Source organism: Salvelinus fontinalis, chromosome 7 (genome assembly GCF_029448725.1).
Source record: "Salvelinus fontinalis isolate EN_2023a chromosome 7, ASM2944872v1, whole genome shotgun sequence".
In the NCBI taxonomy this organism is placed as follows: Eukaryota; Metazoa; Chordata; class Actinopteri; order Salmoniformes; family Salmonidae; genus Salvelinus; species Salvelinus fontinalis.
The window spans coordinates 54,170,042-54,197,783 of record NC_074671.1 but is presented as its reverse complement, the minus strand read 5'-3'; the positions used below and the strand labels follow the sequence as shown (position 1 = coordinate 54,197,783).

General features: G+C 45.3%; 3 protein-coding genes across 4 annotated transcripts in view; 1 reads left to right on the top strand and 2 right to left on the bottom strand.

Annotated features, from left to right (window-relative positions):
• Positions 1–18,294, bottom strand: part of LOC129859707 (pericentrin-like) — a 37,315-nt gene extending 19,021 nt beyond the window's left edge. For both annotated transcript variants that reach the window (XM_055929793.1, XM_055929794.1), the window contains exons 1-23: positions 18,120–18,294; positions 14,553–14,732; positions 13,675–13,869; positions 11,219–11,368; positions 10,265–11,061; positions 9,765–10,139; positions 9,196–9,691; positions 8,609–9,025; positions 8,183–8,497; positions 7,861–8,004; positions 6,870–7,125; positions 6,444–6,734; positions 6,264–6,343; positions 6,057–6,168; positions 5,791–5,917; positions 5,518–5,637; positions 5,215–5,398; positions 3,705–3,816; positions 3,537–3,577; positions 3,309–3,443; positions 964–1,237; positions 712–862; positions 89–542 (exon numbers count right to left, since the gene is read on the bottom strand). In XM_055929793.1, the coding sequence (XP_055785768.1) occupies positions 89–542; positions 712–862; positions 964–1,237; positions 3,309–3,443; positions 3,537–3,577; positions 3,705–3,816; positions 5,215–5,398; positions 5,518–5,637; positions 5,791–5,917; positions 6,057–6,168; positions 6,264–6,343; positions 6,444–6,734; positions 6,870–7,125; positions 7,861–8,004; positions 8,183–8,497; positions 8,609–9,025; positions 9,196–9,691; positions 9,765–10,139; positions 10,265–11,061; positions 11,219–11,368; positions 13,675–13,869; positions 14,553–14,732; positions 18,120–18,167 (5,454 nt within the window). In that variant the 5' untranslated portion in view covers positions 18,168–18,294. The remainder of the gene's footprint in view (positions 1–88; positions 543–711; positions 863–963; positions 1,238–3,308; positions 3,444–3,536; positions 3,578–3,704; positions 3,817–5,214; positions 5,399–5,517; positions 5,638–5,790; positions 5,918–6,056; positions 6,169–6,263; positions 6,344–6,443; positions 6,735–6,869; positions 7,126–7,860; positions 8,005–8,182; positions 8,498–8,608; positions 9,026–9,195; positions 9,692–9,764; positions 10,140–10,264; positions 11,062–11,218; positions 11,369–13,674; positions 13,870–14,552; positions 14,733–18,119) is intronic.
• Positions 18,295–18,502: 208 nt separating this feature from the next.
• LOC129859705 (uncharacterized protein C21orf58-like) lies at positions 18,503–24,710 on the top strand. The gene is made up of 8 exons (XM_055929792.1): positions 18,503–18,814; positions 22,443–22,523; positions 22,738–22,795; positions 22,923–22,996; positions 23,077–23,265; positions 23,382–23,496; positions 23,594–23,706; positions 24,193–24,710. Exons 2-8 carry the CDS (start codon positions 22,467–22,469, stop codon positions 24,400–24,402), a joined length of 816 nt encoding a protein of 271 aa, XP_055785767.1. The 5' UTR covers positions 18,503–18,814; positions 22,443–22,466; the 3' UTR covers positions 24,403–24,710.
• The window catches only part of LOC129859704 (ubiquitin carboxyl-terminal hydrolase 40-like), a 63,167-nt gene continuing 60,134 nt past the window's right edge, over positions 24,710–27,742 (bottom strand). Inside the window, exons 25-31 of the mRNA XM_055929790.1 lie at positions 27,637–27,719; positions 27,435–27,553; positions 27,281–27,346; positions 26,939–27,149; positions 26,744–26,839; positions 26,512–26,597; positions 24,710–26,342 (exon numbers count right to left, since the gene is read on the bottom strand). Coding sequence (XP_055785765.1) covers positions 26,219–26,342; positions 26,512–26,597; positions 26,744–26,839; positions 26,939–27,149; positions 27,281–27,346; positions 27,435–27,553; positions 27,637–27,719 — 785 coding nt within the window. The 3' untranslated portion in view covers positions 24,710–26,218. The remainder of the gene's footprint in view (positions 26,343–26,511; positions 26,598–26,743; positions 26,840–26,938; positions 27,150–27,280; positions 27,347–27,434; positions 27,554–27,636; positions 27,720–27,742) is intronic.

The following is a 27,742-nucleotide window of genomic DNA, read 5'->3' as shown; positions in this document are numbered from 1 at the left end:
TGAGATATGGGAACATTAAGATAAAATAGATGTGAAATGTAGAATATAGATATACAAGATTTAAAACAGTGTGTGTGTATGTTCTCACCTGGATCTCCCTCAGGTACGTGGTCTCCAGTGTGTCCATATTACCCAGCATCCTCTTCTCCAGCTCCTCCCTCTCTTCCTGATGCCAGTGTTCTAACTCCGCCTCCTGTCCCTCTAGCTGAGCCTGATTGGTTTCCTGTAGGACTGCCTCCAGGAGATCGAGCTCTGCTTTGCGTTTTGATTCAAGGCTGGTTTCCAAGACAACAAGCTCCTCCTTGTGTTTTGTTGCCATCTCTGTTGCCATTGCTTTGAGCTCAGCCTTGTGATTGGCCAACAAGGACTCCAGTTCTGCTTTGTGATTGGTTCGTAGTGTGTCCATGTCCTTCGTGTGGTTGGTCAGTAGCGTGGTTTTCAGGAGTTCCATAGCGGCCATGTGTTCCTTACTCAGCTCCCCGAGAGAAACCTCACCCTTCTGGGCCAGACGTTGCTCCAACTCCCCCCTCTCCTCCTGGAACCTACACACATGCAGAACAGGTCAGCCATCTTCATTTCAAGATGAAAGGACAGATACAGAGCGTTAACTCGCTCTGTGAATGCATTCGTTTACTATGGGTAAACTTTCACTAGCATTACCCTCCAGACCCCCCCAGTCTCTTTGGGTGTTTTACCCCAGCCAGGTCTCACCTGTCCTGGGCTTGGCGTAGCCTCTGGTCTCCCTGCTCCTGAAGCAGAGCGGTCAGCTCCTCGACCTCAGCAGCCATGGTGGACTTGGCCCTGGCCAGCTCAGCTTCGTACTGGAACTCTAGTCTCTGTCTCACTGCCACCGCCTGGGGGTCTGGGGGAGAGACATGTGAGACACAAAGGGCAAAGACCATACAGAAGTGACAGGAGAATAAGGGAGTTGTTGAACTACATGAAACCTTTTCATTTACTTACTCTGGTCGTTGTCCAGTGAGGCTTGTAGACTTATGAGCGCCGCTCTCGCCTCCTCAATCCCTTTCTCCAGAGCTCTCCTTTCCTCCGCCATCCCTTTCTCCAGCTCCTCTCTCAGGGCAGAGACCCGTGCCTCCCCCTCCTCCTGGAGCTCCTGTCTGAGCCTCTGCACCTCCTCCACTCTCCTCAAGGTCATCTCCTCCATCTCTCGCTCCCTCTGCTCCTTACGTTCCTCTGCTAGTTTCACACCCAGCTCCTCAGCAACGCTCTGCTTCAGCTAAAAACATCCAGGTCAACATGGTCATTCAGGGTCAGAATTCATTACGCTGTCACACATACTCACACAATAATGTATGTACAGTTGAAGTCGGAAGTTTACATACTCTTAGGTTGGAGTCATTAAAACTCCTTTTTCAACCACTCCACACATTTTGTTAACAAATTATAGTTTTGGATAGTCGGTTAGGACATCTTAGTGCATGACAAGTAATTTCTCCAACAATTGTTTACAAACAGATTATTTCACTGTATCACAATTCCAGTGGGTCAGAAGTTTACATACACTAAGTTGACAGTGCTATACACTAAACAGCTTGGAAAATTCCAGAAAAGTATATGATGGCAATAGAAGCTTCTGATAGGCTAATTGACATCATTTGAGTCAATTGGAGGTGGACCTGTGGATGTATTTCTTTTTTTTCTTTTTTATAAAATTTTATCCGCTTTTCTCCCCAATTTTCGTGGTATCCAATCGCTAGTAATTACTATCTTGTCTCATCGCTAGAACTCCCGTACGGGCTCGGGAGAGACGAAGGTCGAAAGCCACGCGTTCCCCGAAGCACAACCCAACCAAGCCGCACTGCTTCTTAACACAGCGCGCCTCCAACCCGGAAGCCAGCCGCACCAATGTGTCGGAGGAAACACCGTGCACCTGGCCCCCTTGGTTAGCGCGCACTGCGCCCGGCCCGATGTGGATGTATTTCAAGGCCTCCCTTCAAACTCAGTGCCGCTTTGCTTGACATTATGAGAAAATCAAAAGAAATCACCCAAGACCACAGAAAAACAATTGTAGACCTCCACAAGTGTGGTTCATCCTTGGGAGCAATTTCCAAACGCCTGAAGGTACCACGTTCATCTGTACAAACAATAGTACGCAAGTATTAACACAATGGGAACACGCAATGGGAACACGTCATACCGCTCAGGAAGGAGACGTGTTCTGTCTCCTAGAGATGAACGTACTGTGGTGCGAAAAGTGCAAATCAATCCCAGAACAACAGCAAAGGACTTGTGAAGATGCTGGAGGTACAGGTGCAAAAGTATCTACCGGTATATCCACAGTAAAACAAGTCCTATATCGACATAACCTGAAAGGCCGCTCAGCAAGGAACAAGCCACTGCTTCAAAACCACCATAAAAAAGCCAGACTACGGTTTGCAACTGCACATGGGGACAAAGATCGTACTTTTTGGAGAAATATCCTCTGGTCTGATGAAACAAAAATATAACTGTTTGGCCATAATGACCATCGTTATGTTTGGAGGAAAAGGGTTCTTCGGCTTGCCGGCTTCCATCCCAACCATGAAGCACAGGGGTGGCAGCATCATGTTGTGGGGTTGCTTTGCTGCAGGAGGGACTGGTGCACTAAACAAATTAGATGGCATCATGAGGAAGGAAAATTATGTGGATATATTGAAGCAACATCTCAAGACATCAGTCAGGAAGTTAAAGCTTGGTCGCAAATGGGTCTTCCAAATGGACAATGACCCCAAGCATACTTCCAAAGTTGTGCCCAAATGGCTTAAGGACAACAAAGTCAAGGTATTGGAGGCCATCACAAAGCCTTGAGCTCAATCCCATACAAAATGTGTGGGCAGAACTGAAAAATCGTGTGAGCAAGGTGGCCCACAAACCTGACTCAGTTACACCAGCTCTGTCAGGAGGAATGGGCCAAAATTCACCCAACTTATTGTGGGAAGCTTGTATACGGCTACCCGAAACGTTTGACCCAAGTAAAACAATTTAAAGGCAATGCTACTAAATACTAATTGAGTGTATGTAAACTTCTGACCCACTGGGAATGTGATGAACAAATTAAAAGCTGAAATAAATCATTCTCGCTACTATTATTCTGACATTTTACATTCTTAAAATAAAGTGGTGATCCTAACTGACCTAAGACGGAATTTTTACTAGGATTAAATGTCAGGAATTGTGAAAAACTGAGTTTAAATGTATTTAGCTAAGGTGTATGTAAACTTTCGACTTCAACTGTATGTACTTGCTGTGAGTATGTTCCTCCAGTGTGTATGTGTGTGTGTGTGTGTGTATTTTCAGCGTGTGTGTACCTTTATAGTGTGTGAGCGTAGCTCCATGTTGTGTGTGTCTGCCACAGCAGCCAGTTGTGTTTCCAGGTTCTGGATCATGGTCGTTCTGGTCTGCAGCTCCTCAGAGTGACACCACATCCTATGCTCCACCTCCACCTGTTCACATCACATTAGCAAACCTACTCCCACTGGAAACTTAACAGAACTTCGATTCACAGAATCTAATTCATTCACTATCATCATTCATACCTCCACCTGTCTGGCAGCCTCCAGGCGCACTCTCGTCAGCTCTGTGTGGAAGAGATTAGAGGAAAAGGATAAATTGAGGGAAAGAGAAAGAATATTCCAATTGCTTGTGTGTGTGTGTGTGTGTGTGTGTGTGTGTGTGTGTGTGTGTGTGTGTGTGTGTCCGTATACCTCTGACATGGCTGTCTGACACTTTAGCGCGGAGTTGTTCCAACTCGAGGGCGTGGCGAGTCTTCAGCTCCTGCAGGTCGCCATAGTAACGATCAGTCAGGTCCAAACGCACCTTGAGAGAAAACGAAAGAGTGAAGGAAAGACTAGGCCTGATCATAGGTGAGACTGCGCCTGTGGGTGTGCGTGCGCTGTGTTTACGCTAGGAAAATGTGGTGCAGGACATTTGACCAGCAGCATTTTAATTTACCGGACATTTATTACATTTGCCGGACCAATATGCATTGTGTGCGTAACCTGATTAGGGCGTCCACCCACAGTGCTCTGAATTCCAGAAATCCCATTTAGACTCAAGGACACAAGCCATTGCATCCTCAACGAATTCCGATGTGCAGTTTGAAGATGTTGGAATCACTGTCCACATGTATCTTTCCTCAGCCAACAAGTGGAGTAACGTACAGCAAAATCACAAACCTACGTCAATTTACTATTTCACATAGAAGAAAAGTTTGTTCTGTGCAAGAAAGAAATAGCCAACCCCAGACAGACTCTGGGACAGTTGTGGGTTGATAAATACCAAATTCATCCAACCAGTAGGCCTAGGATACATCCCAAAAATTTTTCAAAAGAAAATGAGGCTCATGCGACAGATCAGAACATTTAGCTTAATGTTGATCAACTATTATTTCTTTACATTCTACACACAGCAATGCGCACAAGGCAGTAGGCTAAGCGCGAATATTCATTCCATAATGCAGTTAGCGGAAAACACTTGTCAAAAGGGCACCACAAGCCAGTGTTCAAGAGATGAAAATATCCGTTAGAAACGTAGAAAGAGGGGAGATCTAGATGCAACAACTAGCATGGGTTGCTAATAAGACTAGGATTGTGCCTTTGGCTACTGGACAATGAAAGTTGATTTGAAATACCAACATAAGAGAAAGAGGCTTCTGGTTTCAATGGCATATGGAAGTCTTTATAAAATAATTGCATGCACATTTGGTTGGATTTTGGCTATGCTAACTTGAAGCAAGGTAAGACATGCCTAATAATATGTAGTTTCAAACAATTAAGTATGTTTTCAAAATGCATACTGCCTCCAGCACATCTCAGTGGTGTGTGACGCACTGAAGCCTGCCTAGTTGCCTAGGCACTTGAAATGGTGAATGGGAAGCGTGCTTCAACTACTAGATGAGAAATAACAAGCTATTTTTAAATCATGGCCATCAAAACTGCATTAAGAACTGTTGCGCAATGATTGGGTTTATAAAAGCACGTTTCACTCCAGCAGCAATAAACGAGCTGTTTGATGATCTGTAGCAGCAGCTCTGGCGCTACATCGACAGATGTTTCAATCAATGAATACCGGCATTTGGCTTATGGGATTTAAATATTTCTCCCGGACAATTGGCCGGGGCGAATTTTATATATGTGCTTATCATTCTTTTTTTGGGGGGGGCCAAAAGCTGGCTATTACCGGTTAACGGTAAAACCCTGGTGTGTGTGTGCGTACCTGTAGCAGCTCCTCTCTGTAGGACAGGGCCATAGAGGACCGTAGGTTAGACAGTTCCTGAGTGTGTCTCTCCTCCAACTGGATACGCAGCTGGTCAAACGCCTCCTGGTGTTTCTCCAGTTTCAGTGTGATCTCAGCCAGAGCATCGTTCTTCTCCTCCTCCCCTCTCCCTTCACACAGGAAACTACACACAAACGACAGCGGTCAGTGAGATGGCCCACAACTGGCCCAGGCTTATAGATTGTGTGTAATTGGCGGCTGGTGGGCAGATTAGCCGAGAGAGGCCTACGAACATTAGCATACCTAGCATCCTGGGTCTTGAGTACAGAGTCCTCCAGGGCTCCCTCCACCAGTCTCAGCTGCAGCAGGGCTATCTCCTCTCGGTAGCTCTCCTCTGCTACTCGCAGACGCTGCTCAAAGTACCTGACCGGGTACACATTAATGGGGTGTAAGTATGTGTTCACTTGCATGGGTTTACATTGGTGTGTGTTCACTTGTATACCTTGTGCATGTACCTACCTATATAGGTGTGTGTAGATCACATTCAGCTGCATAGGTGTGTGTGTGTGCGTGTACCTCCTCAGGTTCTCCAGCTCGACTTCGTTCTGCTCATTGATCTCCCGCCTCTGCTCGTTAAACTCCACCTTCAGACGCTCGATGTCATCCACCCGCGACGAACGAGCTAGCAGCTGCTCCTTCAACTCTGGAGAGCGAGGCGAAGGAAAATGAGATGGATAAAGAGAAGATACCTGAAATTCGGTTGGCTGACCAATCAAACCAATTTGCACTACTTAACAAATGATGTTCTAGCATAGGTCCAGTGTGTGTGTGTGTATACTCACCTCCCAGTTCCTGGCGGCTGGTCCTCATGTTGTCTAGTTGAGCCCAGAGCTGAGAGACCTCCTGGTCACAAGTCTGTCTCAGAGTCACCTGCTCCCCATGCAGACGACACACCTAGAGGAAGGAGCGAGAGAGAGAGTGTGTTTCGGAAAGGCACCATCCAAAGCATAAAGCAAATCTCAGAAACAGAAGTGTATGTGTGTGTTCACCTCCTGCTGTAGCTGCCGTGTTTTCTCCTCTCTCTCCTGCAACACCACTTGATGTCTGGACACCAGATCCTCTACTGCACCTGGAGAGTAGCAGTAACACATTCATAGCATCCTTCTCACTTGTTTATAACATCCTTACAATATACGGACAAACTCAATAACAGTTATTAGTTGACTCACGGGCAGCAGCGTCCCTGTCAGTCCAGGCCTGGTTCAGCTCCCCCTCCAGCCTCTGGAGCTCCTCCAGGCTAGCCTGGGCCTCGGACAGATCTGCCCCAGTCTGGGTGAAGGCTGCCTGGGTAGAAGAGAGTGATACCCGAGCCTCTGACAGATGTGTCTGGAGCTCTGACTGGGCCTTCTCTGACTCCTGCTGCCACCGGGACCTCAAGGCCACTATTTCTGTAGCCTGCCGCTCCTCCATGGACGCTCTCTCCTGGGAGAGACGACTCTCACACTCCTGCCTCAGAGCATCTACACACACAAGGACAAACATGGTCACCAATGACAGTTTAATCGATCAGGTCAGATGAAGGTCCATTTGTTAAACAAAGCTATGCATCGGAGCATCTGAGTGATAAGGCTCTATTCTACTACCATCATCCTCACCCGTGTTCCTCTGATACTCCTGCTGCTCTCGCTGGATCCTCTCCTCACACTCAGCTCTCAGCCTCTCCACCTCAAACTGCTGTCTGGCCTGCAGCACGGCCCTCTCCTGGGCCCACTTCTCCCTGAGGGAAGCCTGGAGCTCGCTTAGAGAGGCCTCCCGCTCCCGCTGCAGGTTGGCCTGGGAGAGCTCTAGCTGGGTCGTTTGGTGGTTGGTCAGGCTCAGACGCAGCGCCTCCAGCTCCAGGGCCTGTTGGCTCTATAGAGCGATAGATAGATCAAATCAACGAAAAGTTGATTTGAGAACCAATAGAACATGTAAAAAATAAATAGGCTTCTGGTTTCAATGGAATATGGAAGTCTTCGTAAAATAATGGCCTCCACGTTTCTATGGTCGGATTCTGCTTTGAAGTAATGCAAGACCTGCCTCCTAATATGAAGTAAAGCGTTCAGTTTTCAAACTACTAACTATATTTTCCCCAAATGCATACTGCCTTCAGCTCATTGTAAAGTGGAGTGTGACGGATTGAAGCCTGCCTACCGTTGTACTTGAATGGCGAATGGGAAGCGAGAAATTAAAATATTAGCTCTTTTTAAAATCGTGGCCATCAAAACGTTTAACACACGATGATTGGGCTTATAAAAGCATGTTTCACTCCAGCAGGAAGGAATGAGCTGTTTGAGGACCTGTAGCAGCAGCTCTCGCCACTGACAGATTTCCCGCTCATATTAGATTCTGTATCTGTATGCTGTGCGTGTGTGATAAGCATAACAACCAACGAAAATACACGCGCTAATTGAATTTCACTAAATAGTCTGGTATTTCCATCAATGAATATGGTAAAAATAATTATTTTGCAATGGGATTATTATTTATTTTTTGGGACAACTGGCCGGCTATTACCGGCTAACGGAAAACCTGGTAGGGGTGGTTGTGTGTGTGTGTGTCTGTGTCTAGTTGTCTGTGTACCTGTGTCTAGTTGTGTGTGTGTACCTGTATCTGCAGTAGTTCTGCTTGGTGGGCTGCCTCCATGCTCTCCCTCTGTTCCCCTGATAGCTCTGCCTTCAAACGGCTAAGCTCCTCCCTCTGCTGTGACATCATCTCCAACAGCATCCTCTGGTGTTCTCTCTCGTTCACCTGGAGACAGAAAATGAGAGAGAGAGGGTGGATGACAAGCACCACACAGGTATGCGTATAGGTTGTTGTAGTGTGTGTGTGTGTGTCTGTGTGTCTGTGTGTGTGTGTCTGTGTGTGTCTGTGTGTGTGTGTCTGTGTGTGTCTGTGTGTGTGTGTCTGTGTGTCTGTGTGTGTGTACCTCTTTGATAAGGCTGATCTGTCTCTTCTGCTCCTCCTCCAGACTGTGTCTCTGCTCACACAGCTCTCTCTCCAGACGGCTGCTCAGCTCAGACACCTCCTCCTGGTGTTTCTCCTGCAGCTCCTGCACGTCCTCACTGTGAGATCTTCTCAGTCTCTCTGTGGCCTCCTCCACAGACCGCATCTGCTGCTCCAGGAGCGCTTTCACCTCCTGCTCCCTCTCTCTCCGCTGCTCCTCCAGCAGGCGTCTCACCCCCTGCACCTCCGCGTCCTTCTCCTGCCTCTCCACCTCCCACTTCTCCCTCTCCTCCTCCACCTGAAAAAGAGAATTCATATCATGTCTGTTCAGTACTTCCTGAACAGGTTCAAATACATATCATAGTCTAATCATCATCATCCTCCTCCTCACAACCATCCTCCTCCTCACCTCTTCCTCCTTGGTTCGGAGCTGTCTCTGGAACTCCTCCAGCTCCTCCGCCATCAGCTTCTCCATCCTCCGTGTGGTTCTGTCCATCTCCTCCTCTCTCCTTCTGCCCTCCTCCCTCTCTCTCACTCCCTGGCCCTGCAGCTCCTCCAGGTTCCACAGATTCTGTCTCAAACACAGCAACTCAGACTCTACCCCAGTTTTCTCCCTCTCAGTCTGCTCTATCCTCCTCTCCCTGTCCTCCGCCTCCTGCTTCGCTGTCTCCGCCTCCTGCTTCGCTGTCTCCGCCTCCTTCTGGACTCTGTCCATCTCTTTTTGAGCGTTGTCAAGCTCCAGGGTTTTCTGACTGAGGAGGGCGTTGGTGGTTTTGTGCCTGGATTTAGTTTCTTCCAGCAGGGCTAGAAGCTGGTCACGATGGGTCTGGAGAGGAGAGGCGAGGTTATTAGCTTGGACCCAATTAGAACCAATCAAATCCATTAGAGGGAGAGAAGAACACTGGGATTAGCTAGTGGAAGATGAGGAGAAACAAGAGTGAGAGGGAGGAAGAGGGGAGGAGAGGGAGGAAGAGGAAAAAGTGCACTCCTAGCTACCTGTAGTGACTGTAGCTGTCGTCCAAACAGAGCATAGACTTCAGAGGAGACAGAGTCTCCTGCCTGTTTCACCTCCAGCAGAGAGGAGACCAGCTGCTCCTGCTGCCTCAACCTGGAGAAGAGGACACTCTTCTCCTCCTCCACCTCCCTCGGCTCCCCCTCTTTCTCCTTGTTGCTTCCTTTCTCAAACCGGACAGAGGAGAGCAGCTCCTCCTGCTGTTTTAGACGAGCGAGGAGGAGAGATTTCTCCGCTTTTAGCTGTTCCATCACTCGTTCCTGGCTGGGGAGGGTACCTCCCTCCTTCTCTAGGAGAGGAGAGGAGTTGAGTCTCTCCATCTCTTTCTCTCTCTCCTCCACTAAGGTGCAGAGTCTGTTCTTCAGATTGTCCTCCTTGTGTGCTTTCAGGCTGACCTCCTCCTCAGCTCTCCTCCTCTTCTCTCGCTCCTCCTCAAGCTCCCAGTGCGCATCCTGCAGCTCCTCGGAGACCTGCACCCACCTACACACCATGAACATGAGCTGTAAGTTCTCCAACACAAAGATATGGTAGACAGGTACACACTAACACTCACCTGGCCCTGGCCTCCTCCAGCTCCTCAGCGCTCCTCCTCAACTCCTCCATCACCACCTCCTTCTCCTTCTCCCTCAGAGTCACCTCCTCGCTGAGGTCTCCACACTGCTGGATGAGCAGCTCCTTGCCCAGGTCTGAGACCTCCTGACTCTCCGACGTCTCACGGAGTCTCTCAGAGGTCTCGCTGGCGTCTCGAGAGACAGAGAGGGGGTCGTTCTGCCACTGGGAGGCGAAAGAGGGCAATGTTTCGTTCTCAGGGTCGGGGTGGGGGGACTGTGCAGTGGATTGTGGGACAGAAAAGTGAGTCTGTTCTTCCTGCGAAAAGGACAGCTGGGATTGGTCACCACCGCTGATGATGTCACTGTCCAGCTCAAACCTGTGGTGGGATGGAGGGAGAGAGGGACGAGAGGACTGAAATGAGAGAGATTAGGAGATGTGATTTGTATTGGGGGAAAATCCACCATAAGGGCAAAAACACACATACAGTAATTTCCCTCTGACCTGTAGCTGCCAGAGTTGTCCAGCAGGTTGTGCTCTTCCAGAAGGCTGCACTCCTCCAGAGTTTCATCGGCCCAGGACAAGTGTGTGTGTGAGGGGAGGGCCGAGGACAGGTAGCACTCCAACAGCGGGGTGCCATCAGTGGGGAGGGACAGGTCCAGAAGGCACTCCTCTCTCTCCTCCTCCCTCTCTCCATCCTCCTCCACACTAGCCTTAGCCTGGTTCAGTTTGTGTTTAGAAGCTTTGAATCCCAACTCCTCTCTCGTTCTCCCTCTCTCCTCCAACAGCTGTCGGACTCTCTGCACCTCCTCTCCATGTCTCCTCTTCTCCTCTTCCCGTCTTTCCCTGAACTCTCGCTCATCCTCCCTCTCGTTCCTTCTCTCCCTCTCCTCCTCCAGTCTCCTCCTTAGCTCATGCAATTCCCTATTCAACACCTCCTTCTCCTCCGTGTACTGGTGTATCTCTCTCCTCTCCTCCTCCCTCCCTTTCCTCTCCTCTTCTAGTTGGGAAAGAATGAGCTGGTTTTTCTCTCTCTCCTCTAGCAGCTCTCTCCTCAATGTGTGCATCAGTACATCCATCTCAGGATCAATACATTGTTCTGGGCTCACACACCCAGCTCCAGTCTGTTCATGTTCCATTCTGAGTGTGCGTATTTGGTTCCCTGGTTCTGTTACTGGGACCTCCAGGTGGTTGGGGAGTGAGGGAAGGTTGTGGGAGCTGTGGCCAGGCCGGGAGGCCTGTCGCTGGGCTAGGGAGAGCTCTGAGCCCCACTGGGTCCTGGATCGAAAGAACTGAGAGGTCTGGAAAAGACAACAGGGACATCGAAGAGCTTACATTCACTATTTCATTAATAGCAGTAAAAAAAATGTAAACGTTTTAATTTTGTCAATCACAATCATGTGTACTGTACTTGTTTAACATTTTTTGACTTTTTGAAGTCTGTGTGCGAGTGTGTACCTGCTGTAGCTGCATCTTCAGGGCCTGTATCTGTCCAGTAAGGGAGAACGCCTCCTGCTGTACCTGGTCTCTGCTCTCCAGCGCCTCCTGCAGGTTACAGCTCAGTCTGCTGATGATCTCATTACGTTTCTCTACTGCTGCCTGTAACTGCTGCAGAGAGAGAGAGAGACCATAGTCAGACACACGTACGCGCACACAGACGTAAACACACATTTTATTCATAACACCTTACTTTATTACATTTTATTCTGATCACTTTGGATTAAAAGTTTCTGCTAAATGCCAAATATATGATTGCCAGGGGAATGCAAAGTATAACAGAGTGAGAGAGGAACAGGCAGAGATAGAGAGAGCAGAGAGAGGGAGTGAGAGCGAGCGAGCGGGAAACTGAGTAGAGAGGGAAATTGGGAGAAATGGGGAGGGAGGAAGTTAGGGAGGGAGCAGAGAAAGAAGCATGGATGAGAAAGATGTACCTTCAGAAAGTATTCACTAAACTTTGTTGTTGCGTTACAGCCTGAATTTAAAATGGATTATATTGAGATTTGTCATCACTGGCCTACACACAATACCACATAATGTCAAAGTGGAGTTATGTTTTTCTAAATGTTTTTCAAATGAAAAGCTGAAATGTCTTAAGTCAATAAGTATTCAACCACTTTGTTATGGCAAGCCTAAATAAGTTCAGGAGTAAACATTTGCTTAACTCACATAATAAGTTGCATTGACTCACTGTGTGCAATGTGTTTAACATGATTTTTTAAATGACTACCTCATCTCTGTGCCCCACATAATTAACTCTAAGGTCCCTCAGACGAGTAGTGGATTACAAGCAGAGATTCAACCACAATGACCAGGGAGGTTTTCCAATGCCTCACAAAGAAGGGCACCTATTGGTACAGAGTTTAATGGCTGTGATAGGAGAAAATGTAGGATTGTAGATTTAGTTACTTCACAATACTAATCTAATTGACAGAGTGAAAAGGAACCCAAAAATATGTACCCAAAAATACTCCAAAACATGCATCCTGTTTGCAACAAAGCACTAACGTAACACAGCAAAAAATTTGGCAAAGCAATTCAATTCTTGTCCTGAATACAAAGTGTTATGTTTGGGGCAAATCCAATACAACTGATTTCTGAGTACCACTCCATATTTTCAAACATAGTGGTGGCTGTATCATGTTATGGGTATGTAATCATTAAGGACTGGAGAGTTTTTCCCAGGATAAAAAAAATACATGGAATGGAGCTAAGCACAGGCAAAATCCTAGAGGAAAACATGGTTCAGTCTGCTTTCCACCAGACACTGAGATATGAATTCATCTTTCAGCAGGACAATAACCTAAAACATAAGGCCAAATCTACACTGAGTTGCTTACCAAGTTAAATCTGCTTGAAAATCTATGGCAAGACTTAAATGGTTTTCTAGCAACCAATTTGACAGCGCTTGAAGAATAAAAATTAAAAAAAGGCAAATATTGTACAATCCAGGTGTGTAAAGCTCTTAGAGACTTACGTACTGACTCAGGGGTGTGAATACTTATGTAAGTTAGATATTACTATATTACATTTTCAACTAATTTGCTAACGCTTCTAAAAACATTTTCTCACTTAGTCATTATGGGGTATCGTGTTTAGATGGGTGAGAAAAATAATCTATGTAATCCATTTTGAATTCAGGCTGTAACAAAATGTGGAATAACTGAAGGGGTTTGAATACTTTCTTAAGGTACTATCTCTAATTATTCAGAAGCAGCTCCGGGTTCTTATGGGTAAAAATGCATGAGAACAAATTAATCTAAACGAGAAAATACCCAACCCAGTTAGGAGTGGTGTGTGTGTGTGTGTGTGTGTGTGTGTGTGTGTGTGTGTGTGTGTGTGTGTGTGTGTGTGTGTGTGTGTGTGTGTGTGTGTGTGTCAAACAAGTGCATCTAACCATAGTTATTTATATAACTACTGTTCCCTGAAGGAGGGAAACGAGGTACAACACACAAGTGAAGTGTGCGTAACTTTTGTTGCAGGGCATGCATATGAACACACGTCTAACCCATTTCTCCTGGTACATATTTAGAACACGTTTACGTCATTTCTCCAGCAATAATGAAAATAGAATTCAAGCTGTTTCTCTCCCATCCATCCCCTACAATAGGAAAAGCTTTCCATATTTCCTAATTCATAGACAAAGACTGAATGTTGATTGTCTGAAAGACGTGGTATATCAGACCGTATACCATGTGTACAACAATTTTTTAAAACTTTTTACTAGTCTAATTATGTTGGTAAACAGTTTATAAATGCAATAAGTCACATTGGGGGTTTGTGGTATATGGCCAATATACCACAGCTAAGGGCTGTCTCCAAGCACTGTATCCTTAGCCGTGGTATATTGGCCATATACCACATCTCCTCGGGCCTTATTGCTTAAATAAACCGTGCGTGTAGGTACAGTTCAGTACCTTGAGCTGATCTTTTCCAGTGCGAACCACTAGGACCTCCTCTCCCACAACCACTATCTCCTCAGGATGCCCACTGACCGCCTGCCTCCCCAGGACACTGCTTCCCTCCTGGGGATGGTGTTGCTCCAAGTGCCCCTGGCTCCACTGGACCTCTGGAAGATGGCTCTGATCTGTCTCCCCAAAACATTGTGGTTCCTTAAGGGTTAAAAAAAAGTTTTGGGTAAGTAAACCTAGTCATATTCCACATATTCATAGACAAATACTTGGTTGTCTATAAAATCAGACAAGCTTGATCATTTGGGTGAACTATACCTTTAAAGCAGCGTGACTATCTAATCTTAGCCATTGAGAGCTATAGGGTGACGCAGATGGTACAGGCTTTTGTTCTAGCATTGCACAAACACACCTCATTGAACACACTTGCTTTATTACTTCCATGAAATTAGGTGGACTTCCCCTTTAAAGCCTGTACATAGAGTTCACAGTAATCCCATTCATATTGCTATGACAACCAGCCGCCACAAGCATCTTTGTGTTTAGCAACCCATTTCTACCTTGTGCGTGTTTAGAGGACTGGGGGGACGGGGGGTTCTTAAAGCATAGGAGGGTGCCGAGTGGACATCCATACGTTGAGACATATGGAGTCAGACACCGTAGCCAATCGGTCTTGTGAATCATTTTCATTTTGATTCCACAGAGAAACGAATGACATGTTCGGACCCATGGAGAGATACATGCTCATAGAGTTGGGATTGGATTGGCATACAATCAAATCTGACAAAGACCTTATGATCGAAATGCTGCCTTAAACTACAGAGTCAGCCTATGCAACAGCGTGGATATTTATATTCCTTTCATTCATTCGGCCAGAGGCTCACCTCATGGTTACACATGCGGTCCTGCTGTGTGGCGTTGTCGTCTGTCTGGAGGTCCATCCCTAGGGGGCGACCTTGTGCTGGGCCGTCATTCTGCGTTGGAGACGGGCCCTTCCTCTTCTGCGTCTTTTTCTGCGCGACTTGACCGCCGCCTTTCGCCCTTTTCTGTCGGAAGCTAGCAAGCTACGCAGGAAGGACAGGGAGAGGTAGAGGGAAACGTAGGTCAGGAGGGCCGAACACCACCACACTATCAGCATGTTAGGGGTTAGAAGTCAGAGGTTAGAGTTCACCAAAGTCCATCAAAGTTCAAATCCATCATTCCGATCAAGGAATAAAAGGTCAAAGTTCCAATCATCCCAGTGATTTAAGAAGTCAGAAAAGGATAGAGGTTTAAGGGGTGAAGGTTTTCATCCGCCCAATGAATAAGAACAAGAGTTTGATTCAGATAATCTTCCCAGCACTCAAGTAACATCCCTGATTGAACCAGCAGGGAGAATGAAAGCACCAGCACATTGCCAGTCCAAAGCAGTCAACCAGCCACAGTCTCCACTTAGTCCTAACAGTCAACCTCCCAGCATCTCTCCGTAGATCTCCCAAAACCACTATCACTGGTTCCCAACAAAGCGATAGGAAAAACCTCCTGACATTTTGAAGTCAAAGTGCACTGATTTAGTCAGTGTAATTGTGCAACCAATCTCTCTTTGCATCTCTTTCAACATCCCTGTCTCTCCCTCTCTCTCCTCTTCTATAAGCAGCTTAAAATCAGATTACAGTGGTTCAGAGACCCTCGTATAACGCTCCACCTCTGACGCTTTCTCTCCCCCACGCAGCCTTTCTCTCCCTTTCAAACCATCACACCAATCTATCAATCCCAAACAGATACGACAACACTCACACGGTAGACAAGCACACTAGTCTCAATATGACACTTCAACCTCCCGCCGAGGGTTGGGATGGCAGTGTAATGCAGAGAACGCAGGAGGAGCTTTGTCTCGAGCCCAAAGTGTGTGTCAATGTGGTAGCACGTGTTTTGATCCAACCCAAGCAAACCCGTAAAAAGCCGACCCATGCCATGTCCACCCCCAGGACTCATGTTGCATTGAGCAGTGCTACTGACCCACAAGAGATTGTGTGTGTGTGTGTGTGTGTGTGTGTGTGTGTGTGTGTGTGTGTGTGTGTGTGTGTGTGTGTGTGTGTGTGTGTGTGTGTGTGTGTGTGTGTGTGTGTGTGTGTTTCAATGCCTGATCTCTATATGTGGGCTGTTCTACTCGATTGAAGTCTGCCCAGCTTTCAGCAGATACTGTACACACCCACTCAACACCCACTCACCATCCTCAGCCTCCTGTGTCTGTCTCTGTGATAAAGTGAGACTTGGCTGTAGTGTTAGTGTGTAGAGAAGCATGTTCGACTATCAGACAGGCAGCTGTGTGTGTGTGTGTACGTATGTAGGCTATGTGTTCAAACTGAAGACAGGAGCTTGGTTTGCCTCAAATCAAAAGACAACTGATGCAGACGTGGCACGTCACCATAGCAACAGCTGCCATAAGTGGCTCACTGACAATTTCACAATTCAGTACAGCATGAAAAAGCCTACTGTAGCCTATGTCATGCTCATTTCTTTTCAACTTTTCTAATACTGTTGCTATATTTGAGGGCATACTAGCTCCCTCAGAAGTGCCATGTAAGGGTTGGGACGCTAACTGCAAGAGAAGGCCTACTGGGATCCAATGTGTTCTGTTGTCTGAAACTGCACCCTTTTTTCTATACTATTTCAGACCAGTGTTTCCCAACCCTGGTCCTCGAGTACCCCCAACAGTACACAGTTTCGTTGTAGTCCTTGACAAACACACCTCATTCATCTCATTGAGGGCTTGATGATTAGTTGTCAAGTTAAATCAGGCATGCTTGTCCAGGGTTACAATAAAAATGTGTACTGTTGGGGGTACTCGAGGACCAGAGGCCAGGTTTAGTGTCATGGCGCCATCTGATGGTGTCTGTTCACAATAACACACCTGCCATGATATCAGAGAGCCCTCCACTAATTCAACCATTAGGGGGGGACAACTGAAGACTGATTGTGGATCAGTGTCTAGGGGGCCAACTTCAATCATGTGGAAATAAATGAACAGAAGTCTCTGTGTGGTGCATTTCTATCTGTCCCATCCACAAAACAGAAAACAGATGACGCAAGACAGTGATGAGTCAACAACATCCCAAAACAGATCAATAGATCCCAAGGATAGACCAGGGGGTGGCCAAACCCCCACATGCAGAGCTGGAGCTACCACAGGCTTTTTGCTGCTAATCAGCTGCTCCCCAGGACCTTGATAAGCTGAATCAGGTATGTTGGAGCAGGGCTGGTGAAAAAGCCTGAATAATACTCAGTATCTCTCCTGGAGGAAGGTTGGTCACCCCTGTTCTAGATTAATAGACAGAATCACCACAACCCAAGAGCCATGCCACCCCTCACTTCACTTACCAACTGACTGTGCTGCATGTTGGTGGATTTCTGTCATAATAACAACGGTTTATCAATTAAGGTACTGTGAACAAAGTCATCATACCAACACCTGCTGCGTGAGCATCACCCAGGTTTGAGGTGTGCCAAAAATAGGTAGATCACACATCCTTTCAAGACTCGGGTGAGCCTGTCATATCTCATATTCTATAGCACATGCAAATCTAAAATAACAACAGTTGGGAGAAAGCCAACCCAAGCAAAGGTCATACCCGAAGCGATATAGACACCATTGTGGGGAATGGCAGGGTTGATGCTCAGGTGACAGGTCAAGACATTTTCTCTTGGTCTGCGCGGATTATAGGGTCGTTATATTACATTAACATGCCTGGTTTTGAGATTTTAAACCTCAGTGGTAGTGTTTCACACCTCTCCATGCATTGCAAATATCGGATCACCTGCGTAGAATTGTGCATATAATGTGTCTCAAACGCAACCACATACACAGACGAACCATATCCTGGATGCCATCACCTGCATCGACTTGGCAAGCAGGGATGATACTCTCCCAGTAAGGGGCCCACACTAATTAGTAAACATAAGGGGAATATATTTGGGCTAGGTAGCAAACTGAATAAGAACCCGTTTCTACAACAACTAGCCAAATGCTAACTAAGTTAATAATCAGTAGTAAACTGGGAGCATTTAGTGAAGTCATTCATCAAGGTAAGTTATTAAAACAGTAGATGAGACAATAGGGTAGTTCAAATAGGCAGTATAACGTCAGCTGGGTTGTTGAGTCAACGGTAGAAAAATACTAACATTTGTTTTGGCAAGCCACAAATTGTGTCATTATAATTCATTAATAACAAAGGGTTTAGCTAGTTAACTTACTGTAGCTAGTTTAGACTCTGCTAACCATAGCTACATGTAATGCAGTTAGCTAGCTTTTTTAGCGATTCAATTAGTTGCTAAAACTTGAACTTAAGGCCCTTTATCAAGCAACTGCAACCTATTACTTTATTGTACGACAATGTTGTTGATACGTTTAGCTAGGTTAGCTTGATGGCTAGACAGCTAGTTTGATGCATTACCCATAAATCGTTACAAACCTTTGCTCTTCCAGCATCTAGTTTCCTCTGTCGTTCATCTTCGTCCATGTCTTGGTTGAAACACAACCAAGGACAAATGTCCTGAAATCGCTGATTATTCCATTAATACCTTTCACTTTCTTGTACCTCGGATGCAAAATCTTTGGAACAACTGTCAATATGAAATTCAATATGGCCGCCATGTCGTTTTAGCACCGCCCTTATCAAGTTTCCTCCGCTAATATGGCCAATCAACACACTCGGAGCGAATTTCCCAGCCAATGGAAATCATGCTCTCTAAGTGTTTACATGCACAGTCAAAAACTCCTTCCCATATTCTACAGATCCCTGACTGACAAGTTGGAAACCAATCAGAGGACTAAATTGTGAAGCTAAACTTTGATTGATAAGGGAATTAGCCAATACATATAGAGAATTACAAAAATAGTCCATCCATACAATTTTTTGTAAATGTGTGCGTGTTTTTGACTGGATCAATTAAGCTTTTTAAACCAACGGCTCCACCTTTGCAAACGGCGCGCTAAATGCCCGGAAATTAGTTAACCAGTAGCAGCATAGCCTTGTGTTTCCCAAACTCAACTGTCAACTGATGTATCTTGACTGCGGATTTAGTCCGCTAACTACATATTAGAGCTCTTCATGGGTCCATCCGAACACGATTACCCGGTCCGGGTCCAAAATTCAAACTTGTGCAGGTATGGTCCGGTTGAGTTGCATTTACACAGGCAGCACAATTCAGATATCTTTTCCTCTAATCTTTTCAGTGAGATCTTTTTCAGAGCTGACCCTTTGAGGAGGGTTGTGTATTTTTTTTATTGGACACATGGGAGGGTGGTGCGTTTTTAACCTGGTTTACATTTGCTCTTCTGCTCATACTTTCCCTATAAATAATGGTTAGACTTACTTTTGATATTACCCTAATAAAGTTTAGAAATGTTTGTGAAGGTTTGGTATGGTGTGGCTATTATTAAGCTTTAGCTACTGCAGGCCTATGATATGACAACAGTGCACCCCAGCGTTCCAACTGACTCCGACAGTTGAATTTGAGGGGAGGAAGACTGTTTCAGGCCTACCAGAGTTTTACTCCTGTAATCTAACAATATAATGCTTATCTTTATACAAAATATTTTGATAAAAAAAAAAAAATGAATTAGCCTCCTGTATGTCTATATCTGTATAGCAGATGTAGCATACCACTGGCATTTCTTTATCTCTCTGGGGTTAGGCCTAAGCTTTTCTTCTTTTATATAGGCTATATATAGATATATATTTATTTTATTTGTTATAGGCTGTTTTTAAAGACATGTAAATGTGTCTCATTTGGTCAATATCTAAAATTTATTGATGGCGGGTCTGAATGCATATGGATGTCCGATACATTTTCTCAAATGTCTGGTAAATTAAAATCTTCCGTATCATGTCCGGTGTCAAATTTTCCGAAAAGAAAATCTGAAATGTCATATTAATACTTTTTTGTTGTTGTACTTTTACTGCTTTTTCTCCCCAATTGGTAGTTACAGTCTTGTCCCATCACTGCAACTCCCCTACCGACACGGGAGAGGTGAAGATTGAGAGCCATGCGTCCTCTGAAACACAACCCTGCCAAGCCACACTGCTCACTTAACCTGGCCACACAAATATGTCAGAGGAAACACTGTCCAACTGGTGACTGAAGTCAGCTTGTAGGCTCTCCTCCACAAGGAGTCTCTAGAGTGTGATGGAACAAGGAAATCCCAGCCAGCCAAACCCTCCCCTAACCCAGACGACGCTGGGCCAATTGTGTGCTGCCTCATGAGTCTCCCGGTCACAGCCAGCTGTGATACAGCCTGGGATTGAACCCGGGTCTATAATGACGCTTCAAGCACTGCAATGCCTTAGACCGCTGCGCCACTCGGGAGGCCCTAGGCATATTGTTTTTATGAAGATTTGTGAATATTGGCATGACAATCTGTCGCCAATTGGATGGAAACCTAGCTAATGTGCTAGTCCAGTGTCACTTTGAATATGCCTGCACATCATGGTTCACCAGCAGCCCCAAACTTCTAAAAAATAAGCTACTGTACCAGCCAAACAAGCTTGCAAGAATTGTACTTAAACTCCCCCCCTCATACTCATCTGGAGGTTGAGCATTTTTTCATGTCTATCTCTGTAATGTGTCTGTATCTATGTATTTATGTAAAAAGAATAGAGACAACAATATATGTATTTTTTTTTTACCGACAAATAAAATCAATCAATAAATTCAAACTGTGCAGCAGCCAATTGATGATTGGAAAGCGACATCTGTTACAAAACACCAAAAAGTCAAGCCCTACATTCTATACTGGGTAAGCCTACAAGGTAGGGAGGAAGGTATTTTCTGTTTGTCAAGATTGACACTTGGTATTTATTAGGATCCCCATTAGCCACTACAAAAGCATCAGCTACTCTTCCTGGGGTCCACAAACATGACATAGTACAGAACATTATTAGTCAAGGACTGAAATACATTTAAAACGTCACACATAGCCTACATATCAGTACATACACAATATCTAGGACTAATACAAAGTACAGTGCAAATTACAGTACAATATATATAAAATGTCTGTGTCTCTTCTCAGTCCACTGTGCGGTAAGGTGTTCTTTTATCTGTTTTTTCAAACTTGAGTTACCTGTGGTGGCAGAGAGTTCCATGTAGTCATGGCTCTATTTAATACTGCGTTTCCCAGCCTCTATTCTGGACCTGAGGACTAGTCTATTTATTGTGGTTTTGAAAATGCAAACCATGACATTGAAGTGCACGAAGTCGGCATGCATCGTTTATTGGTTGTGTGGTGCATTGGCACCGAAACCAGCCCCTCTCCCCCAGTAAATGTTGATCAGAATTGGGCTGCCTGTGTGAACACAACCTTTGATTGTCATCTAGTCTTGGGTCTATGTAACTACAGCCGATAGACCAGAGTGAGCCCAAATGGACACAACCACGGCTCTGTATAACCTATAGCCTTCAAACTCAATGCTGGACCTCAAAGCCCGTTCCACTACTTTTTTTTCATTGTTCCCCTCCAATCAGGCACTGATTTAGACCTAGGACACCAATTGGGTGTAATTAATTATCAGATAGAACCTCATGGGGTAAGAGTTGAATACCCCTGACCTATAGCATATTTATTTTAAGCTATTAAGGTGAATGTATCAACTTATAGAAGGCCTAACCAACATATAATGATCTATTCGTTAACTAGAAGAGCAGCTTGGCTGATAAACATAATTTTTTTGTCACCCTGGTATGTTAGGGTATGGGTCGTGTCTAGCTCGGGTTGTCCTCGGGTCCATTCGGGTATGGGTCGTGTCTAGCTCGGGTTGTCCTCGGGTCCATTCGGGTATGGGTCTGATTGTTTTCAGGTCCGGGCACTGACGGACTTACCATTAAACAGAAATAATGCCTCTGCTTGAGGCATAAATAAATAATACAAAAATTGCAGTAAGGCCAAATTCGATGTTTAATCAAATAGATTTTTTCATATAGATTGTTGATACCTACATGGGTCCTAAAATTCAAAAGTAAATAGCTAAATGATCCTTGGTATGACCATCTTAAAACAATTCCATAGGTTAGCTTAATAGAAACCCAGCCCGGGCCCTTAGACTCTATGGGGTTAAAAGGTAATATATTTTTTAAGTTAAATTATATGTCTTTACTATAAATCCCTATTTTAAAATGAGGTGGGGCGGGGGGCCTCAGACTGGCCTCTGCCTGGGGCCTCCAAATTACGAAACTCGTCCCTGGGTCCGGGTCCAACTCTTTGGACAGGAGAAGACCTCCAATCCCTCCAGTAAAGACTCAATTTATACATTTTCAGCACAGAGCTTCTCATTCCAGATCCTATTTGGGTGCCAATCTGGTATGATTGAATGACCACCCAAGTTTATACCAATTTCTAACTTTCTGTGTGTTGACTGCATATATTACTTTCTATTCTTATCCCAATCAATTTCACTGACCCTTACTTTTACATTTCTTTAATTGCCTTACTGGGTTGTTGTTCAAGAGAAATACACTGTGTCGGCTCAGATGGTAAACAGTAACCTAGGATCAAGAACAAAACCAGGAACGGTAACCAAACAGTAGGCGTGGCTTGGTTGACAAACAGTTGTGTCCCTTAGTAACCAGGTTAGTGGTCTCAGTTTGGCGTAGAAACTGAGAGCTGATTGATAGGTGTGTGACATACGGCTAAAGAGCTACAGGTAAATTGGGGACAGGAGAGTGGGGGTGTGTACAGCGGTGACCCTCAGTCACTTATTGCTGTGTGTGTGTGTGTGTTTTCTCCAACTTCACAGTGTGGAGAAAACTGTACTCTCAGAATGACTGATCCCATGCTTGACCAGATGACCAGACTCAAACTCAGGCTGCTGGAGAAGGTCATTGATTATTTGATTGAGTTTTTAAAGTTTTGGATATCAAATAATCATCTGATCATTTACTTCGATAGACAGAAATGCCACGTTTTTAAACTTATGAGTGTAACAAAGAGTAGTAAAAGAGATAATCTTTTCTGATGTTGCGAGTTCTGGCTGCACATGGCCTCTTGTTGACTACTGACTACTCACCTCCTGCTTGTCTTCATGTCCACAGAGACTGGAGAATGAGAGGGACAACAAGGACGGCAGAGCAGAATCTGCCCTATCCACCAGTAAGACTACAAAATGTTTGAAAACAAATATTGTAATGAAGCGTTGAAGTACAAGCAAACCCTGATTGTTCCTTTTTGTATGTGTAAGTTTTCTGACGTTACTTTATTCCTATTTCTGATTGGCCAGGGAGTTTTGATGGACAGGTGGATGCGCTGCACAGTGTGCTCAGACGAAAAAAGGACCTGCTGCAAAGACTGAGGGTATGACATTATTATTAAGATATTTATCACCATCATTATCATCAAACTCACATGGTAATGTCTGTGCGTGTTGCCTGCAGGAGCAGCACATGTTGGAGGACCTGAGCAGACCTCACACCTGGGGTGGGACAGGGAGACGGTACCGCCCAGACCTCCTCCCTCCTCCTGTCCCTCTGCCTCCTACTCCGGCCCCCATCCATATCTACCAGCCTGCCCTTGCACCCCCCGCTCCACCCCCGCCACAGCCCCCACGCATCATCCAGCAAATGGTGAGACAATCTTTCTCTTTCTCTGTCTTCCTCTCCATCTATCTTCCTGTTGCTCTGCTTTTTCTCTTTCTCTCTTACACACAGACAGCTGATGCTATTTGTCTCTTGGTCTGTAGTTGCCCCAGCAGCCTACTACCTTCATACAGCAGTTACCACAGCAACAGCCCCTCATACAACAGATACCCCCTCCTCAGCCTTACCCTGCACCACGGTCTGGGAGCATCAAAGAAGGTAAACACACACACAAATGCAAAATGCAGCTACTGGTGTGTGTGTGTATGTATGTGTATATAATGTTCATTTTCATGTATGTGTGTGTGTGTGTTAGACATGGTGGAGCTGATGTTGATGCAGAATGCTCAGATGCATCAGATCATAATGCACAACATGATGCTGAAAGCAATACCTCCCACGGCCCTGTCACCACCTAACCCAGGACAGGTCAGTATCACACACACCCACATCATTTATGTCAAATTGTATTTGTCACAAGTGCTGAATACAACAGTTGTAGACCTTACCGTGAAATTCTTATTTACAAGCCCTTAACCAACAATATAGTTCAAGAAATAGAGTTAAAAAAATATTTACTAAATAAAATAAAAAGTAACAGAATAAATTAATAACGAGGCTATTTAAAGGGGGTACCGGTACAGAGTCAATGTGCGGGGGGGTACAGGTTAAAAGAGGTCATTTGTACATGTAGGTAGGGGTAGTGACTATGCATAAATAATAAACAATGCATAGCAGCAGTGTAAAAACAAGGGGGGGGGGGTCAATGTAAATAGTCCCGATTGCCATTTGATGATTAATTGTTCAGCAGTCTTATGGTTCCAGTCACCCACATACCAAAGATCATGCCTTTTTGGAATTCTTAACATCTTATATTTGTTACTTTGTTTTCATCTTGATGTTGACTTCATCCAGGACGTTGTTGTGAGGTCAGCGGTCAAACCAAGAGGAAACTCCGTCCACCACCATCACTACGGCCCCCAGGCCCAATTGCTACCTCCCATTGGCTATCCCATGTGGCCCTCAATGACGTCATCGCTACCTGAAGGGCAGGGCGGGCCTCATATGCCGTCCGTGCAGCATGTGACCGGCCCCATCTCATTGCCCCCACTCAACATGTATTAGCCTAGCCCTGAACAATATTCCCTAACCCCGATCTTGAGATATTGTCTTCATATTTCAAAATATATACAGATAGATGATTGATTGTAAATGTAAAATGTATACATTGATATTATGTTTGATAAGCATCGTTTCAGTATTACCAAATATAATGGTTGAATGGAGAATTTGCTTCTTGGCACTGGCAACATGTTCTAGATTCAAATGTGTTGGCCTACTATGATTCGTGGTTGCAAAAGAGTGTGCAAATGACAAAGGTCTGTAAACATGCATCAGGACTTCAAAATTAATAAAACAAGATTTGCAAACATGCTTCTTGATCGGTTTTATTCTGTATTTAATCCAAATCACAAAACTCTTCATCTATCTGTCCTTGCTTCTTGTTCCGTTTTATTCTGTAGTTAATCCAAAACTCTCCATCTGTCAAACCTTGCTTCTTGGCACTGACCCACACCACAAGTAGAAGTCATTCAGTACTCAAAACTCACTTAAGTTATTCTTACAGCAAATGCAAAAATAAAAACATCAGATTAGTTAGGAAATCAAATATTCTCATAATCCAAAAACAAAGTCACTCGCATTCATTGTCCAACCGTCATTTCTGAAAGTCACGTATGACATATTAGTCAAATGATCCATTAATTATTTTAACTCCCTGAAGTCCATCCAAACACACCCACTGCATGCACATGAAACAAACATAATTATAGTATGATTAACATGATCAACTCTGGTGCAGAGGCATGATGGGATACAGAGAAAACACTTGGACTCTTTCCCATGTAAGGAAAATGGCGAGAGGGTGAGACCACTAAGCAAAGATGAAGTTAGGAGGGAAAGAAAGGTAGAGCGAGAGAGGGCGCAACAGAGAGACAGAAATGAGGTAGGGGGGACTATTCCGGACTGAGCTGAATTGTGGCTCGTCCATGTTAAGGCATGGATATAAACCCACTAACTCTTATTAGAAATATAGGTGTATATAATCTACTGGTACATATCTATACCTCTGTGGTGTGTACCATTGCAAACTAGTCAGCAGATACTGTAAATACATACCAATATATATGTAATACACCCAGTACTATGAGTGGAAAAACTGGTTCCTATTGGAACTCATTTAGAAATACTGGTTCCTATTGGATCTCATTTAGAAATACTGGTTCCTATTGGATCTCATGTAGAAATACTGGTTCCTATTGGATCTCATGTAGAAATACTGGTTCCTATTGGATCTCATGTAGAAATACTGGTCCCTATTGGATCTCATGTAGAAATATTGGTTCCTATTGGATCTCATGTAGAGGGGAGAAGGGATCCAGATGTAGTGACAGAGAGATGGAGGGAGAGTTAGACTGCAGCTTGTAACATTGAGTAGACAGAGGTCTGTATAGCGAACCAGTAAGACCTACACTAGCAGAAGATAGCAGATCTATGGGGGGGGGTCAAGCTGTGTGAACACATTATCAAAAATGTTTGGCACACTAACAGATGTCCAGAAGATTGTTCATGATGTTGAGCGATGCCACGGTGAGAAAGTCTGTGTGTGCGCGCATGTGTACTGTATGTGTTTGTTTGTTTGTTTGTTTGTTTGTTTGTTTGTTTGTTTGTTTGTTTGTTTGTTTGTTTGTTTGTTTGTTTGTTTGTTTGTTTGTTTGTGTTTGTGTGTGTGTGTGTGTGTGTGTGTGTGTGTGTGTGTGTGTGTGTGTGTGTGTGTGTGTGTGTGTGTGTGTGTGTGTGTGTGTGTGTGTGTGTGTGTGTGTGTGTGTGTGTGTGTGTGTGTGTGTGTGTGTGTGTGTGTGTGTGTGTGTGTAAGGCGAGGCTATCTGAACACCCCCACGTTGATTGACAGGGCCACCTCTGGCTTCCTGGCCTTGATTGGCCCCATCTTCTTCTCTGGTCCCACCCCTTGGTTGGTCTCAACTTCAGCCCCCGCACCCTGCCCTCTACAGGAGTAGAGAGGAAATAGTATCAATGTAAACCGTAGACATTTACTTATTTATTTATAATAACTTTGTAACTATAAATACACTTTCTTGTAAAGCTAATGTCATACACAAAAAGCAGCGTCAACACTGTGACCTGAGTCTCATTGGATATTTTAAGAAGCCCCACCCTTTCCTGCGTTGCTCCTTCTCTTCCCTCAACCTCTGCTCATCCTGTTGGGTGCTAAAGTCCCGGTTATTGTCAATCAACAGGTTCTGTCCAATCAGAAAACACCATGTTACTGTCAAAGTATTATCCAATCAGAAAACCATGTCACATTCAATAAGCAAGTTCTGTCCAATTAAAGCAGAATAGGCTGGAACGCAACCAATACAATGAACCACAGAGCTGCGTTTGTTACCTTGACACCGACGATGTCACCGTCTGTAAGGTGGAAAGGCGCTCCAAGCAGAGACTCCGCCTTTTTCTTCTTCTTTCGTTTGGACACCTGCTGGCTCTGTGTGCACGCATCATCAACAAGCGCCAGGAAGAGTCAAAAAAAAAACATAGGAGAGTGACAATAAAACATCAGGCTCCCTCCCTCCCCATCTCTTACCCAGTTGGAGAAAGTCTCCCAGGTGTGTGTGTGTGGCTGGTGCTTGGCCAGTAGCAGGGAGTCAGGAGAGAGGCCGTATGTTGAGGCCAGGGCAGAGCGTAGCGATCTGGGGGAAGGGTCTCGAGAAGCATCCCAGACCAGGTCCTCTGGAGGGTAGTAACCCCTCTCCCCTGGCACCCCCATCTGGACACGCAGCAACACCTCCTTAGGACTGGGGGAGGGTGGAATGGGGCAATAAGATGGAGGGAGAGGAAGAGAAGAGCGAGGGATAACAACAGATCCAGAAATCATGTTTCCGATATCTGCTTAACTGACCAATGAGTAGAATAACCCCAGGCTTACCCAAGATCCTCTTCTCTCAGTAGCTGCTGCACACACAACTCCACCCCACTGCACAACTTCAACTTCCTGTGAACAGATACTTGTTGTTGAGAAAAGGAAAGGGATGAGAGGAGAAAGACAGGAGTGAGAGGGAGGAGTGTGTGTGTGTGTGTACCTGAGTGTGTGTTGTTGTCCTCTGAGGATACGTGTCAGTCTCTGTCCCTCCAGCTGCCACACACGCAGAAACGCAGGAGTGGGCACACACACATACTGCAGCGCCGGCAGAGTCAGCACCTAACACACAGAGTATTAACACACACAGCATGGACATACACACGGTAGAAGGAGCAGTATCAACACACACACACACACACTACCTGAGTCTTCAGCTCTTCCAGTGTAGCCTCCTCTGAGATCTCCACCTGTCCCACAGTCTTCAGCTCCACCATGGCCCCGCCCACTAAACACACACATTTTAACCAG

Coding starts and splice junctions, on each gene's coding strand:
- LOC129859705 (XM_055929792.1), top strand. CDS start 22,467: ATGACTGATCCCATGCTTGACCAGATGACCAGACTCAAACTCAGGCTG. Junction 22,997..23,076: donor ACCTGCTGCAAAGACTGAGG/GTATGACATTAT, acceptor TGTTGCCTGCAG/GAGCAGCACATGTTGGAGGA. Junction 23,266..23,381: donor CACGCATCATCCAGCAAATG/GTGAGACAATCT, acceptor CTTGGTCTGTAG/TTGCCCCAGCAGCCTACTAC.